Genomic DNA, 16,641 nt, shown 5'->3' with positions numbered 1-16,641 from the left:
CTGTACGGGAAGGGACAGGGGAAGGTGGGTGTAAATTGAAAACCTTTGTTGAGGGTTTGTTGTTTCCTATGTACATGTTTGTTATCCTGTTAATATCACCTCAATAAAAATTACTTAAAAAAAAAAAAAAAGCAGTGCAACTATTCAGATCCAAATCCCAAGTGTCATGAGGTAAATGACCTCCTAGCTGCCAATCATTTTTTTCTTTTCTATTTTTAGAAGAATATTGCTAATGGCATGCATTGCCATTAAAAAGCCAAGAAACGTATCTGAAAATCCAACAGAAAGTAGGAGGGCTCACCTCTACAGGGATAGGATCCAGGCCTGCACAGTTCTCGTTACATTTGTCGTAGACTAATCTCAGCTTCCTGAAGAGTATGGACAGCTGACGGAGATGTTCTTGCAGCTTTCCCAGTCTGTCCTGGTAGGTCCCTGTATGGTAGGTGACGCCATTTGGCAGCTTTTAAAAAAACAAAACACATATCAATAAAAATCTCAAACTTTTAACACATATTCCAACTGCTAAGTCCCTGTTTGTGTGGACACAGGCACTTCCTGTTGGATGAGGACCCTGGAAAGAGTAAAAGCACTAGTTCTGCCAAGAGTGTTTAAAAAAAAAGTTGATTTAAAATAGAAATGGCTAATGTTAAATATCAAGAGGAGTTGCATTTTTGTTGGATTCATTATATGTTTTTCTGCCTATTTTTCTTACACACTTGTGGTATTAATTTGAATATTTTCTAATAGCTAACAGCCTTTACATGGAAATAGCTATTTATACCAATAAACAACTTTAAAGAGCTATAAAAAAAAACCCCAAACCTGCAAATTTGAGAGTCTACCAAAAATATAAATACTTGTACAAATTTATATTGAGATGAGGTTATGGTTAAAATGTTTCTTAAACTAGTTAATACCATTTCATGTGATTTGTTGTCCGTTAGTACATTTAAGACATCATTTCTGAGAGGGTGACAGAATAATTCCCCCGATGCAGCTCGTTTTGAGTGCTGTGTGTCACATTCTCACATAATTACACTGATTAGTTGCTTAGGTCAGGACACGCTTGTGATGTACCAGATGCACATGTTTTGATTTAATAGATGATTTAATACTGAAAGTATGACTGTTATGAAGGTTGCACAGTGTCTGGTAGAACCCTTGTTCATTCACTAGTCGCTTAACTTGACTATTGTAACTCCTTAAAGCTTGGTTTGGCTCACAAAGTCTATGGCAGCTCCAGTTGGTACCACATTCTGCAGCTCGTATAGTCTTCATTGAGACAACGCATCACTCCTGGCTTGACGAAGCTGCACTGGTTTCCTATCAGCTGGAGGATCAACTTCAAAATTCTCCTTCTCATTTTTAAGGGATTAGCCCCATCAACTTTTAATGCTATTTTAATAGCTTACCAGTCAACAAGAAGCCTGAGTGTCAGCATTACAACATTTTTTTATGAATCCCCTTTTAAAAATGTATCAGACTTGATGAATCTTGTGAGCGGCTCCTGTGTGTCCAAGGCCCGCTCCTATGGAATAGTTTTGCCTGGGGATACTGAGGTGTCCTTGTCGAAATTTAGAAAACTACTAAAAGCTTACCTATTTCAACAGGCTTTTTAGTTTATGAGCAGTTAGCCAGATGTAATGGTATGCATTTCTTCTAAAGTTCAGCAGCACAAGTTTTATTGATAGGCAAGAGAGCTTTAGCAGTTATTTGTTTTATAATTTCTGCTACTATATCTTGTACGTTGTTTTATAATTTTATGACCGATTTTAATTTTCTGTGAACGTGTTTTATGTAACCCACTAAGAAATTATGATAGGCGGTCTAAACAAACAAAAACGTCAAATAAATGAAAGTGTGTTTGGCAACAGCAATCCCCAATTTGTTGCTTTCAAAGAAAACAAAAAGCTAGTGGACTTTCTATGGACTTCAGTTCATTCAGGTAGAAGGTTAAGACTCTTGCAGTCCAAACTGTGCAGTGCTTTTTCCCCTTGGTGGTCATGTGGACTGGGAAAGAAGATGGATGGATGATTAAGATAGAATTCCAATACCACCTTATGCACGAACGTTGGATCGGAGTGCAAAATCACCCTATCATGATAAAATCTGGTATAAGGTGGATAACTTACTGGAGCCTGGAGCTCACTGACCCTGAGAACTGAAGTGACTGCCACCAATGTTATGATTCGGCCAAGGCTAACACTAGGTCACAGGAAGCTTTCAAGAGCTGGGACAAAACACCTTTAAGGTCCCAAGACACACTAGGAGGCTTCAGATGAAGCAGACTCTGAATAAACCAGACAACTAAACCCCTCTCTGTACAGCTTTTATCTTGTACATTGTGATGGAATGCACTAATTGCACTAAGGTGAACGCTTAAGGCCAGATTCTGATAGACGTGGAACATAATCAAGCAGTTTTTGTGTGGAGCAGGAGAAAGGGTCTAGAGTCCTGTGCTCACATCACAAAGAAAACCTCCTCCATTTAAATCCATAAGACTTTCTAGTGGAATCCTTTCTTGAAGCCAAAAGAACTCGAGACATACAGGTGGTGACCTGAGGTTGGGATGGTTCAACTTGAGGTCTGGAGAAGTCCCCCGTCTGATTGGTTTCCCTGATGGACATCTCCCTGAGGAGTGGGAACCAAATCTGTCTCAGCCACACGGGAGCTATGAGTGCCATAGCTCCACTGTCTTCGAGTTTCAAAAGCGTCTCAGCAACTAGTGGAGTTTGAGGATAAGCATACAATAGTCCCTTTTAAGCTACAGTCCAGGGCAAACTTGTCTGAGGCTAGTTTGTTCTGCACCCTCTTTCTGAAACAGAAGACTGGGATCTTTCTGTTCTGAGGGGATTAAAACTGATCCACCTCAGGTATGTCCTACTGGCAGAACATCAGATTTGCTATATTCCCACCTCCGCCTGCCTGAGGGATTATTTAAGAAATTCCACGAAACAAACTATCCATCAGGACATTTTCCATGCCAGCCAGATATGTGGCCCTGAAAACCATCCCTTGAGAGAAAGTCCAGTCCCACATCTGAACAGCCTCCTGACACAGGATGTTTGACCCCATGCCTCTCTGCTTGTTGATGTAGTACACTACAACCTGGTGTCAGTTTGAACCAGGATGACCTTGTGGGACAACAGATCTCTGAAAGTCTTTAGAGAGTACTGGAACACCCTTAGCTCTAGGAAGGGTGGTTGACAGAACTTCTCCTGAGGAGACCAAAGATCCTTGGTGCAGAGCCCCTCTGTAATGAGCTCCCTAGCCTAGGTTGGATGCATCCATTTCAAGGACAATTTGGGTTATAGAATTCTGGAAAAGGATGCCCCTAGCTAGATTGGAATTTTCCCGCCACAAGGAGTGCTTGAATGGTTGTGTGACATAGATACTGACCCGTAAGTACTGAGTGGCTTGCAGACACTGACTTGCAGGTCCACTGGGCTCTACTTATATGGAGGCATGCCATGACAGTAACATGTACAATTGATGCCATGAGACTCTAAGGCTTAAAGATGTCCCATGCTGACATGATTTCTGGATCACGGTTGCACCTTTGAGACACTCATGAACATCATGCATTGCCCTCAAGCACAAGATATATCTATCATGGGGATCCATAACAAGATACAGACCTGCCACACCATGTGCATTGCTGGAACCCATTAGACATGTTCATCTGAAAAAGAACTGAAGCAAAATCAAATCTGATTCTGGAGATGGAATAATATCCCCCAAGCACCGATGGTGCATCACCGCGGAATCCATTTCATTCATTTATTAAATGTTTATAAACCGCTTGTGAAGCAGGTTACCCACCTGGTAGTACAAAAGTTAGAACAATCAAACTTCAAGCTACATAAAATAACTAGCATAAAATAATTAAAAGAACAAGAACTAAAGCTTACAGAAGGCCTGAAAATGCTACCTAGGGAACTATCAGGTAAGATGACCTTGGGGTCCTGCCTCAAATAGTCCTGAAAGCCTAGAAGCAGGAAGTGAGGCAAAAAAAAACAAACTGAAACTTGAGGGCTGCAAAGAAAAATAGACTGAAGGGCCCCATGTGGAAAGGTAGCATAATGGCATAAGTGGGCATGCTCAGGGAGGGGCAGTCAAAGTTCTAGAAACTCTGACATAAGTTTTCCAAACTGAGTTCCACTGGATGACTTTACCCACATGCGAGGACTGCCATCTTGCTTGTCCTCAGAGTAAGATAAGCTAAAAAAAAAATATCTATATCTATGGCTTCCGATTTTAGGTTTTAACCGATAAATCCCAATAAAACACCAGATAAGCACTCTCTCACCCTTCCTTTGCAATTTTGCAATTTTATTTTTATTCCAAAGTGGATTACATTCTGGTACTGCAGATATTTCCCTATAGCCAGAGGGCTCACAATCTATGAGCCATATTTACTAAGCATTTTCCTCAGATACTTGAGGCAATGGAGGATAAAAGTGATTTGTCCAAGCTCACAAGGAGTGGCAGTAGAATCTGAACCCTGGTTTCCCCTGGTTCATAGCCCTCTCCTCTAACCTCCAGTCTACTCCTCCACTTCTTGGATCCTCCACTTTGTTATTATGCCTATTCCATGCTGACTCCTCAGCTGCACAAATGCATGGATTTGATTCAACCGGAAAAGATACACAATGGTATCTGTTCCGTTAACATACCAATTTTCTGGTCCCTCCAAAAACACCCCTAATCAGCTGAAATCAGAAGCCCTAGTGATATACAAAAGGACATCGTCCATATAAGAGAAATCAAACAGTCATGGCTTAATACCACTTAGGGTTATATACACCAAACCTTGGCTACCACTGTTTTGCGATCAGCTCTATTTATTAAAAAACGAGCATTAACCTTAATCTGGCAAAGAAGGGATAACAGAAGTCATGACCTGCATGTGAGGATTTTTAAGATTTAAAATGACAATATATTGTGGTCCCGCTTCACAAAAATGGTAGCAGGGAAGAGTATGGGAACCACAGGCTGGTTAGTCTTTCCTCAGTGGTGGGGAAACAAATGGAGATGCTTCTGAAGGAAAGCAGATAGTTCATTATGCAAAGGAATGGGTTGCATGATCTGAGACAGCATGATTTTTCCAGAGAAAAATCATGCCTGACAAATCTGAGTTTTTTTTTATTAGATGTCTAGAGAATTAAATCAAGAGTGAGTATTTGATGTGAGTTATCTGGATTTCAGCAAAACTCTGAGACTCATTAACAAATTGAAAAGTCTGGGAATGGATCAGAAATTAGTTGACAGATAAGCAAAAGTGAGTAGTTGTAAATGGAACCTACTCTGAGGAGGGAAGAGTGATAAGTGCAATGCCTCAGGGATTGATTCTGGGACCAGTTCTGTTCAATATTTTTGTGAGCAAAATTACAGAAGGGTAGAAGGAAAAGTCTACTGCAACACAGTAGACACTACGGATGTACATTTGTTTAAAAGAAATTGCAAAATGCGACAAATAAGGCTAATTTGTTTTAATCGAGGGGGGGCCAGAAACAAAATCAGGAATGCCCCCCCCCATATGAAACGAAACATTTATTTGTTTCATTTTTAACTAATGATTTAGGCCTAGGTCGAATCCCAAAGTAGGGGGCTCGGCCTAGACCAGAGCATGAGGACCTGGGTTTCAGTGGAGGCAAGGGCCGACACCGGGGCTTCAGCCAAGACCCCCAAAAATTAAGCAAAAAACCCCCAAACAAACCACGCCTTACCTTATTAGGTATCTGACAAAGGCTGGGTCCCGACACCAGGGCCCGGGCCCAGAACCGGACCCAGGCCCAACATGCAGCCTCTTCTTTCTTCGGAACTTGCAAGCCAAATGACACGGTCTGCTGGAATCGCGCCATAGTTAATTAAGCTTGCAAATGCCGAAGAAAGAAGGGAGCGAAGAGGAGGCTCCGAGGCTGGGCAGAGGTCAGGACCCAGCTTTCGTCAGATATCCGACGGATAACGTAAGTTTGTTTAATTTTTGGAGGTCTTGGCCAAGGCCCCTGTGTCGGTCCATGCCTCCGCCGAGACCCAGGTGTCATGCTCGGGCCTAGGCTGCGCCTCAACCTTGCATAGGCCAAGAATGCAGAGGGTCACCTTGGCCCTGATGCCGGGACCTAGCCTCCAGGTCAGGCCGAAGCCTCGGCCTTGCTGAGGTCGAGGTCGCAGGAACCTACTGCGCTCTTGGCCTATGCAAAGCCGAGGCTGGCGCATCTCCACCGGACTGGGTAAGTGTGGGCCAGAAAGGGGGGGGGGGGGCAGGAAAAGATACAGACCCTGGCATTTTGAGTTGGTGGCCCCGTTTTGCATTTTAGCAGGTTTATTTATTTATTTTTAATCGTTTGATTCGGTTTTTTTTTTTTCTCATGAATGAAAATGAATCAAAAAATCCACAAACAGAAATTCGTGGGGGGAAAAAACACCTCACAAAAACGAAATGTTTTTCTCCTGCACATCCCTAGAAGTAAAGAGAATGAAAAGCGATCTAAGAAAACTTGAGAGCAGTCGAAGGTTTGGCAGTTGGGATTTAATGCCAAGAAGTGCAGCAGAGTCCTGCATTTGGGGTGCGGTAATCCAAAGGAGCTCTATGTGATGGTGGTGAAAAACTGAAGTGCACAAATAAGGAAAGAGACCTCAGGATGATGTCTGAAGACAGCGAAGCAACGTGACAAGGCAACAGCTAAGGCCAGGGGAAGCTGGGCCGCATAGAGGCATAACTAGCAGGAAAAATGAGGTGATAGAGAGCCCGCGACTCCGTTAGGGAGCAGGGCACAATGGGGCGTGGAAGGCAAGGTGGGCAGGGAGGGCCCTGGGGGGGGGGGTGACTGGTGAAAAGGGGAAGCCCAGGGTGGGCGGCCCCCTTGTCGGCCAGGCATAGTCGGCGCGGCTTCGTCCCTTTTTCTGCTTGGCGCCGCCGCCCGGATTCGGAGGGTAAGCTCAGCGGTTGCAGGCCCCTTTTAAGGAGCAGCATGATTTGTTTTTTCATCCCGGGGCTGGGAGGCAGGAGAAGCAGCATTCAGTGTTGCAGCCTTCAGCTGTCTTTTCCTGGCAGGCATAGCGGGAGCAGCACTGGAAACGTTGTAGCGTTTGCGGTTCATGTGGCGGAGTAAGTTTAAGACTCAGGTGGGGAGGATCCACGCTTCAAAGACCAAAACGACCCCGACTTCAACAGTCAGGTCACCGGCAATGACGCTAAGGCTTTAACGGCCAGGTGTAAGTGGCAGCTGCCCCGGCTTCTACGGCCGGGGCTGTGCGCACGCACCTCAGTGGACTTAAATGCTTGGCACCTAGAATCAGGGGGGGGGGGGGGGGGGCTAGGCTGCGCCTCAACCTTGCATAGGCTGAGAGCGCAGAGGGTCACCTCGGCCCTGATGTCGGGACCTAGCCTTGGCCTTGCTGAGGTCGAGGTCGCAGGAACCTATTGCGCTCTTGGCCTATGTAAAGCCGAGGCTTCAGCCTGGCCCTAGGCTGAAGCTGGCGCATCTCCACCAGACTGTGTAAGTGCGGGCCAGAAAGGGAGAGGGGGGGGGGGGGGCGAAAAGATACCGACCCTGGCATTTTGAGTGGGCGGCCCCGTTTTTGGTCACAAAGTTAGTTAATATATTATGTTGTTTTACTATTTATGTTAATGTTGTTGTGTTATTTACCGCTGGTTAATCGTATTGATGGGCTGCAGCCATTTATTGATCCAACAATAAACTGTTATCGGGTGAGTCTGCGATAAATTGGGAAGGGTAGGTGGGGATTAGACGCAGCCTTTCCACTGCGCATATTGGGCCCCCTGTACAGGCCAGTGGTGAAGCCTTGTCTGGAGTACCGAGTTTAGTTCTGTATCTTAAAAAGGGAAGACACGGTCCAGAGAAAGGCAACCAAAAATGGTATGGGGCCTGCACCAAAAGAGTTATGAGACTGAAGGACTTACATTTGTACACGCTGGAGGAGAGGAGAAGCATGGCACAGACGTTTAGATGCCTGAAAGGTTATTATTGATGCACAGGAATCAAACCTTTTTCAATGGAAATAAAACTGTAGAACAAGAAGCCATAATATGAAGCTCCAAAAGGATTGAGTCTGGGTGTATCTCTTCACAGAAAGGGGTGGTGGAGGCATGGATTGCCCTCTCGGAGGAAGTAGTGAGGACAAAGAGTAATGGGATTCAAAAGGGCATGAGATAAATCCAGAGGATTCCCAGTGGCTAAATGATGGAGACAAAGAAACTAAGGTAACCACATACAGAACAATTACCCTAATAAAAATTAATTTAAAAAAAACAACAAAAAACGACAACTGCTGGGCAGATTGAATGATACGCTTTGGTCTTTTTCTGGCAACAATTTACCATGTTACTATGTTGCTCAGTTTTTTCAAAGCTTGGTAACTGATAAAAATAAATAATTAGCTTGATTAGAGCATTCTGTGCTATGAAATTAGCAAGAAAACCAAATTTATCAAAGAGAGGTGGAAAAGAAGATCCTATCAAAGGCTCTATGTCTAGGGTGAGGATTAAGCCTGGAATTTTTTTGAATTGTGTATGATGAAATAGTGAAAAATCTTTTAGCATCAGTAGCGGATACCTTTCCTTTTATGAAACCAGCCTGGTCCTGATCCACATTCTTTTCAGGCAGATCTGCAAAATTGTTGCCAATATCAGAATTTATTACTAGGACTGAGCAATGGGAATTGTAATTTAAAATATCCTTTTATAGTTCACTGTAATGACCGCATGAGAGAGATTACTGCGCATTGCATTGGGGGAGTGAAGGAGCAAGCGTGATATACATTTCTGTAGAAGTGTACCTGAAATCAATTGAGTCCAGAACTCTTAGCAGAAGGAAAAGACTGGACCAGCCGTACATATTTCAGCAGACACAGAAACTCCAACATGCCAATTAACGCATTAGAAACCTGCAGAATGTTAACTGCCTCAGGGAAAAAGTGTAGCTCTCCCTCAGTACCAATTTTGCTCAGAGAAGAGAGAGATTGGAAATGCATGAGAAATACTAAATTAAGATCAGACAGCATTTTAAAGTTCTGGTACTCTCTCTTACCCCACTAATAAAAAAACCCAAAACAAAACCTGATGAGTGGAGTCTCCCGGCCCTGGCTAATGAGCCAAGTTTATTTCCATGCTCATATCACTGCCTAGTAAATTTGAGAGACACTTAAGGTTTTACAGATGGCTCAAACTGAAGTCTCTCTCTAACGAAGTCAAGGGCTCTCAAACTGGCAGGGGAGCTATTGTTATTTTGGTAACATTTTTTTTTTTTTTTTGTTTTAACAATTTTTTATTGATTTGAACAACCATAACATTCTCCGGGGCCGTCCCACAACCTTCGGGCCCCGCATAACAAATAACATGAGCAAAGGTTACAATAAGTCCCGTCTATATCCCCCCCGTCTCCCCCCCCCCCCCCTGTACCCAGGAGTCTTTGTGCCATCTGCGATCAAATTCTTAGTTCCAAATAAGCAGTCTTTAACATAGGAATCCTTTTACTTTCAGTCACTGATTTACTAGTAAACTACGTACTCGATGTGGAAGTCTTTGCAAGTATAGGTCCCAAATTTCCAGAAAGCGTTTCTTCTGTCGAGGTTCGTGGCGTGCAATAAATGCCTCCATCTGCATCATCTGATGTAAACTGTTCCTCCACGTCCAATAAGACGGGCTGGCAGTTTCTCTCCAAAATAGCAACATGTCTTCTTAGCTACTAAACACGCTTTATGAATAAACAACCAAGCTCCCAGAACTCTCACTTTCAATGGCGAAATGCAGCCAAAGAGCAGCCAATAATACGACAGCGGAATGGAGAAGTCCAACACTGATTCCAAATATCTCACTACTTTCTGCCAAAAAGTCTGTATCTGCGGACAAGCCCAAAACATGTGAGATAGTGAACCCTTTTCTGCCCCGCAACGCACACATTTAGGCGAGTCCGTTATTTTAGAGTGAAACGCCTCTTGTGCGGCTATATAGCTTCGACGAAGAAATTTATACTGCATTTCACGATAATTCATGTTAGGTGAGAGTTGTGAGATGCGCCGAAAATTAGCATTAATGATAGCAGCAGTTAATACAAACACCCCATCCCGGTTCCATCGTTCCACCAGAATCGTACAGGTGTCCTGAACCGTTAACTGCCGAAGCAGCCTATAGTGGTGTGACAGGGATGGAGGATTTTTCTGCTCTAGTAGTAAATATGTCTTGATTTTATCTAGAGCAACTGCCGGATCCCCGTGACATACTAAGGAAGCAATATAATGTTTGAGTTGCAAATAAGGAAATACTTCTCCAGCAGAGACCCCATACGTCTCCTGCATTTCCCCCAAGGAGAAAAGCTTTCCCCCGGTAGTCACCACATGCCCCGGAGCCTTAAAACGTTTGGCCTGTTGAATTACCAACCTAATTTCCTCCTCAGTCACCTGCCTATTCAAATACGTTTTTTGTTCCGTTGTTAACTGCGGCAATTGAAAGTTTGAACAGAATTGATCGCAGGTCTCTCTGTTCCACCCCTCTGCTGCATACAAGTCCCTGAAAAACTCTCTAAAACATTGTAAAATTTCTGCTCGATCTGTAAGTAATCTGCCCGTTTGGGTTCTGATTGCGGGTATATGCCGGGAGCCTCTGGCTGACTTCACTAAATTAGCCAACATTTTCCCGGACTTACTACTATACTGGTACATCTTATATTGATAAAACAAAAGACTTTTACTCGCTCTCTGATGCAATAAAGTATTTAACTCTCCCTGAACCGTATGATAATATGCTCTATTCCCCACATTGTTATTCCTGGCTAAACGTACACGTGCCTGCTTAAGTTGTGCATTTAACGCCAGAAGCTTATGTGTCATAGCTTGTTTAAGTTTTTCATTCTGTTGAATTTCAGCTCTTGCTCCGTCACTACCTATTGAGGTAAATTCCATATGCAATGATCATTTTTGCTTTGAGCGCCCACCACCAGAGTGTAGGTGAGCAATCTGAAGCAGAGTAGATGTCATTAAACATAGAAATAGTCTGTTCCAGTATCTCCAAAAATCATCTATGCCAAAAAAGGGTTAGGTCTCCAGGGTCCTCTAAGTCCCATGGATAAATGGAAGTCTATGGTCAGAGAGACTGAACGATTACCACATATAAGTAAGGACCTTCATTATTTTTATTTAAACCAACGATCGCCTATAAATTCCCAGAACACTCAAATTTTTTGTGTGTCTTGAACAGCTGTGGAGGCAGTATTTTCAAACGTCCACAAAGCCAGTGCAGTCAGAACAACTTCTCTCTTCTCCCAAGCAGTGAAACTATGCCGTTGCTCTCCTACAAGAACCTTGTAGGCTCAGTTTTGCTGACCTCATCTCTGTGCGCCTGGGAAGCCACTGCTTAGGTAAAAGCCTTCCCGGCACACAGAGATGAGAGCAGGCAGAACTAAGGCTGCATGGCTCCTCTTGCCTCCTATAGGAGAGTGTGGCTGCCATCGGGAAGATGGGTTGGGCCGCTGATTTAGCTCCAGGAGAGGGCTGGGACTGGAGCATGGGCCAGAGCATGGTGTCAGTCACCCACCCAAACACAGATGAGCATCAGCCCCCAACCAGAAGTTTCTGGCAGGACCCCTGCCTCTCTAGCTCAGTGCAGACTCAGAAGTGCTGTGTGGGGCTGCACTGCAGAGTGCAGGAACATGAGCATGCTGCTGAAAATGGAGGAAGGAAGAGCTTGGAGTTACCATAGCTGGTAAGATTGAGTAACTTTTAGGGAAGGGAGATTTTGAGACAGAGGAATCCTGTGAGGGGCAAGAGAAAGAGAGGGGGGGGGGGGTGTGAGATTTTTGGAAAGAATGGAGACAACAAAAGAGCAGAAGAATGGCAGAAAAGAGGGAATGCTGGGGTGAGGGGTAAAGGGGGTCAGGATTACCTGAAGAATCAATTGAGGTTATATAGGTGGGTTGGGAGGGAATAGGCCAGTGGGAGGTTTCTGTCCACCAAAATAAACGTTTTTTTTCTTGACAAAATAAATCCTGATAAAATTCTGGAGGACCCCCCCCCAAAAAAAAAAAAAAAATGAAGGTCCTATTTATCCACTAGTGCAGGACTTCCCAAACATTTTGCTAATGTAACTCCATTTTAGCTTTTAAAAATTCACACGACTCCAGATGACCAAAACTTTAGAAAGGGTGTAGTCCCTCTCCAACAATTTATTTATTTATAACTTTTTCTATACCGAAGTTCAAATAACAGAGTTAATTATCACTCCGGTTTACATATCAACCTTGAACAAACAGTGACAAAATAATTGTCTTACATAGAACAGGAGGATAAACTTGGATACACCATAAGCAAAGGGAAAATATAACAAATTGAACTGTTAAGAGCTAAACGAGTTGTCTTGTTGGGGTGAAAAGGAGACATCTAAGGGAAGGGTTGAAGAGAAGGGGGATGGAAGGAATGTGGGTTATCATAGCTTTAATGAGACAAAAATCAGTACTGGATAGCTTAGGCAGAGGAAAAGAGTGAGCTTAGGATTCTCCGCTTGGGAGGTGAGTCCGTGAAGGAGGTGGCCAGGACGAGTGGTTATGGGAAGGCTTGTCTGTGCGCAAGTACAATCACACCAGCTGATCCTCTGCCTTAACCTCCACCCTCTCTAGTCAATCTTCTCTCTTTAACCTCCATCCCCTCCAAATAACTTCCTCTGTTAACATGCTGCCCTCCAGAAGACTCTCTCTCAACCTCTATCCCCTGCAGTTGTCCCCTCTTACATCTCCCAGATCTTCTCACATACCAAGCCCATTCTCTCAGCTCTTTTTATAACAGCCATCTGATCCTTTATTACCCTCTATCTCACCCCAGCCTCATCTCTTCTCACCTCCAGTTTTCTCTATCTCCCAGTTGATCTTCTTAGCCTCTCCAGTTTTCCCAACTCTCAAACCTCTCCTGCATCTGATCCCTTCCTTCAGACAACCCTTCCTCCACACATTCCTCCCCTCCCCCAAGCCAGGTCAGTGGCAACACTTTCCTTGGAGCCTCAGGCCAAAGGTGGATGACAACTGGTGGGAACAAAGGGAAAGTTGACAGGGCCAATATTTTTCTCTTGGGTATGGTTCAGTAGTGGCTAAGTTGAGAGGAACAGTGGAAATCTCCACTAGCCTGTGTATGCTTAGCCCCCCTCCCCTCCAATATGACTAGTCCCACAAACTCAAAAGTCCTCCAGGGCTTTCTGTTATCACAGACTTGTGCAAGGGTAGGACCTGTGAATGTGTCTGGCTCACAGGTAACTTATACTACTAATACTGCCAGTTGTGGCACCTGTGACCCCTTTTGGGGGCCCAACCCACAATTTGGGAAGCCCTTCACTAATGACTACTGCTGTGTTAAACAAACTCTTCTTTGTTTTGAGACTCTCTATTTAAATAGAAGACCCTAAAGAATAAATATGTGAAGCCGAGCCAGACCCAATAGTATTCCAGTCCAAAAAGGACGGGAAATAATTCTTGAGCGGGGAATGGATGCCAAATGCTCTATGAACACGTCCAACAGTCTTTGGGGGCCGATGCAATAAAAGAGCATAGAAAACAGGGAAACGAGCACTCAGTACGAGCACCCAATGTATGCCCACCCATGATGCAGTATGGTAATGAGGAGCTGCGCTAAAAAGAATGCACTAGGGATCAATTGTGTGTCACTAGCATGTCTTTGGCATCTGGCGCACAGCCATGGGTTAGGAAAACAGACACTTGTTAATTGAGTATCTGTTCTCCTAACTTGACCGCCATCAAGGCTTTTTTTTTCCCATGATGCTGCTTTCTGTGCTTCTTCTTACTTAGTATCATGACAACATTAAGTCGGAGGAACCACAGAAAAGCAGTATTTTCTGCTTTATTGTTGATGGCTTACTTTAAATCAACACTTAACGCCAGCTCCAGGACTAACGTTAATTTTTGCGGGTAAAGCGTGCACGCTGAGCGCATGTAATTTTTTGCATTTGGGGTATTAGTTAATAGCCTCATCAACATGGAATTTACATGTGATGATGGCTATTAGCTATATGCGTTTTAAGACGCACTAATCCCATTATTGCATCGGGAATTATTCTAGCACCTCCAAAATGTGCGCCTAACCACACATCAAGCTGTGTGCTAAGCTGAGTGCACTATATTGCATCAGCCTCTTTAGCGCAGATACAATTAAAATGCACCCCCAGGCACCACTCCTGAGGTCTCTATGCAATATTCTAATTAAGGTCGTGCTGTCAAGGAGGCGCTAGGGTCAATTGTGCACCCCTAATGCCTCCTTGACAGCATGCGCCCAGGACAGGCCTGCTGTCCACGGGCATCCGCCGGTTTAGAAAACAGACACTGAATTATCAGCATCTTTTTTTCTAAACTGGCAGCGCACAGCTGGTTAACTGAGTGACGTTTCCCAAACCTGACAGCCGGCACTTTTTTTAAAAACTTTTTTTTTTTTTAATCTTTCGTTCCTCATACTTAATATCTCAACTTTTGGGAGTGAACAAACTTTTTTTTAAATTTCTGGTGAGTAACTAATAGTCTCATCAACATGCATTTGCATGTGATAAGCACTACTGATAACCCGCCATTGGACACGCGTTTTTGACGTGCTAGCGTTACCCCTTATTCAGTAAGGGGCCGAAAACGCACGTCCAATCCCCCGAACCTAATAGTGCCCGCAACATGCAAATGCATGTTGATGGCCCTATTAGGTATTGCCACGTGATTCAGTAAACAAAATGTGCAGCCAAGCCGCACATTTTGCTTTCAGAAATTAGCGCCTACCTATTCCTTCGGGCACCGGGAAAGTGCACAGAAAAGCAGTAAACACTGCTTTTCTGTGCACCCTCCGACTTAATATCGCCATGATGTTAAGTCCCGAAGGGTAAAAAAAAAAAAAAAAAAATTGGAAGTCAGCCCACGTCTGTCAGGTCGAAAACCGGACACTCAGTTTTGCCGGCGTCCAGTTTCAGAGCCCGTGGCTGTCAGCGGGCTCGAGAACAGACGCCAGCATAATTGAGCGTCGGCTGTCAAACCTGCTGACAGCCACCGCGCAGGTCCAAAAGGAGGCGCTAGGGATGCGCTAGTGTCCCTAGTGCCTCCTTTTGCCTGTTTTTACCGCCGGGCCTCATTTAAATACAGAATCACCCTCTCTCCCCCAGACTTTACTGTATCGGCCCGATTGTGTCTACACAACCCGTGTCCAACTGTGGGTTTAACAGTGCGCACTAAAGACTAAATTGAATATGCATTGATTATAATATTCCTAAAAAGGTTTAAATACAGTTTTTCTTAATTAAAAAAATAAAACCAGGATCCTTATCTATCCTTAATAAGTTATTACAGCAGAAAGATAGTCGAGGGATGTTACCAGTTGATTACTCGGCCTCCAGCCTGGCAAAGCGTCCCTGGTCCCCTGCAGGCGCTGATGTAGCTCCTTCTTTGGGTGGGGATGAGCCGCCACCTCCCCCCTCACACTGGCTGGCTCGCTCCCTCCCGGCATGGCCTCACCTGCATGTTGCGCAGCAGCTGGAAGATCTCCATGGTGCGGAAGACGATATCCTGCACCGTCTCTTGCCCGATGCGGCACAGCGACGCCGTGTTCACCTCCCGGGCTGCTGCTGCAGCAGCTGCTGCCGCCGCCGCCGCCGCCGCCGCAGCCTGCGCACCGGAGCAGGCCGCAGCAGACATGCCAGCGCCGGCTAAGGGCGGCGTGGACATGCCAGGGGAGTGACCTCTCCTTCTCCCCCCACCGATCGCAGAAAGCGGAGGTTCCCCTCCCCCGACAGCGGCACTACTCCCTCGCAGGGATAGGTGGCAGGTACTCGGGCCTTCTCACGAACGCCGCGGAACGAGCGGCGACCACGCATGCGTTTTGCTGCGATATCCGCAACAACGTGCGACGCCATGACGTCAAGTCGCCTTTACGTGCCCTATCCGAGCTCGGCTATTCCGTCTAGCGTCCGAGGCCAAATTGTTTGGAAATGCAAGTGTGTGTTTTATAACCAATGCCTAGCATTGTGATGGATGTGCACATATGGGAGGGTAGGAGCATGGGCGGGATAGGAGCGACGAGAGGGAATAGAATAGTGGGTACTGGGGAAAGAAAAGGAGTGGAGGATGGTTAAGGGCTTGTCTTACCAACCTCTTTTGTGGCACTACCAGGACAGTAACTTGCGTTGTATCATTAAAAATATATGAACAAGAAATGTTTTAAAAAGTGAATTTCTCATGAATGTTAACGAATATTTAGAAAATAGGAAAAAAAAAACTAATCGACTGGTCAAACACTTGTATAAACAAATATGCATGGAAGTAAATTTCATAGGTTAAGAAGCCCTTCCTTATCGTCCCCCAGATCAGTTCAGACGCCTGAGGTTATTTCCCCTTATCAGCAGATGGTGGTAGGCTCAGGCACAACGGCAGCGGTGGCCCTATTGAATAAATTGAGGAGCATGAGGCTGCAGAGCAAGGGGTCTCAGAACCTCCATTTTTGGGGGCTTTCCAGACTGCAGGGAGTGTTCTGTTGATTAGTCCTTGGATTTGGAGGCGGGAGGGCTGCCTTTTTGACGATTTTGTGCTGTTGATGTACAAGGCGTTTTTGAAGGGGAAAGGTCTGGTGTTTGGGGATTCAGGCAGGACGAGACCT

At 44.8% G+C, this 16,641-nt stretch overlaps 1 protein-coding gene across 1 annotated transcript in view; it reads right to left on the bottom strand.

Annotated features, from left to right (window-relative positions):
- MED30 (mediator complex subunit 30) overlaps positions 1-15,916 on the bottom strand; it is a 28,396-nt gene extending 12,480 nt beyond the window's left edge. Inside the window, exons 1-2 of the mRNA XM_029591928.1 lie at positions 15,504-15,916; positions 302-460 (exon numbers count right to left, since the gene is read on the bottom strand). Of these exons, the coding sequence (XP_029447788.1) occupies positions 302-460; positions 15,504-15,713 (369 nt within the window). The 5' untranslated portion in view covers positions 15,714-15,916. The remainder of the gene's footprint in view (positions 1-301; positions 461-15,503) is intronic.
- Between the last annotated feature and the right edge of the window lie 725 nt (positions 15,917-16,641).

This window comes from Rhinatrema bivittatum, chromosome 2 (assembly GCF_901001135.1).
Source record: "Rhinatrema bivittatum chromosome 2, aRhiBiv1.1, whole genome shotgun sequence".
Taxonomy (NCBI): domain Eukaryota; kingdom Metazoa; phylum Chordata; class Amphibia; order Gymnophiona; family Rhinatrematidae; genus Rhinatrema; species Rhinatrema bivittatum.
The sequence above is the reverse complement of the archived record's forward strand: the minus strand, read 5'-3'. Positions and strand labels throughout refer to the sequence as shown.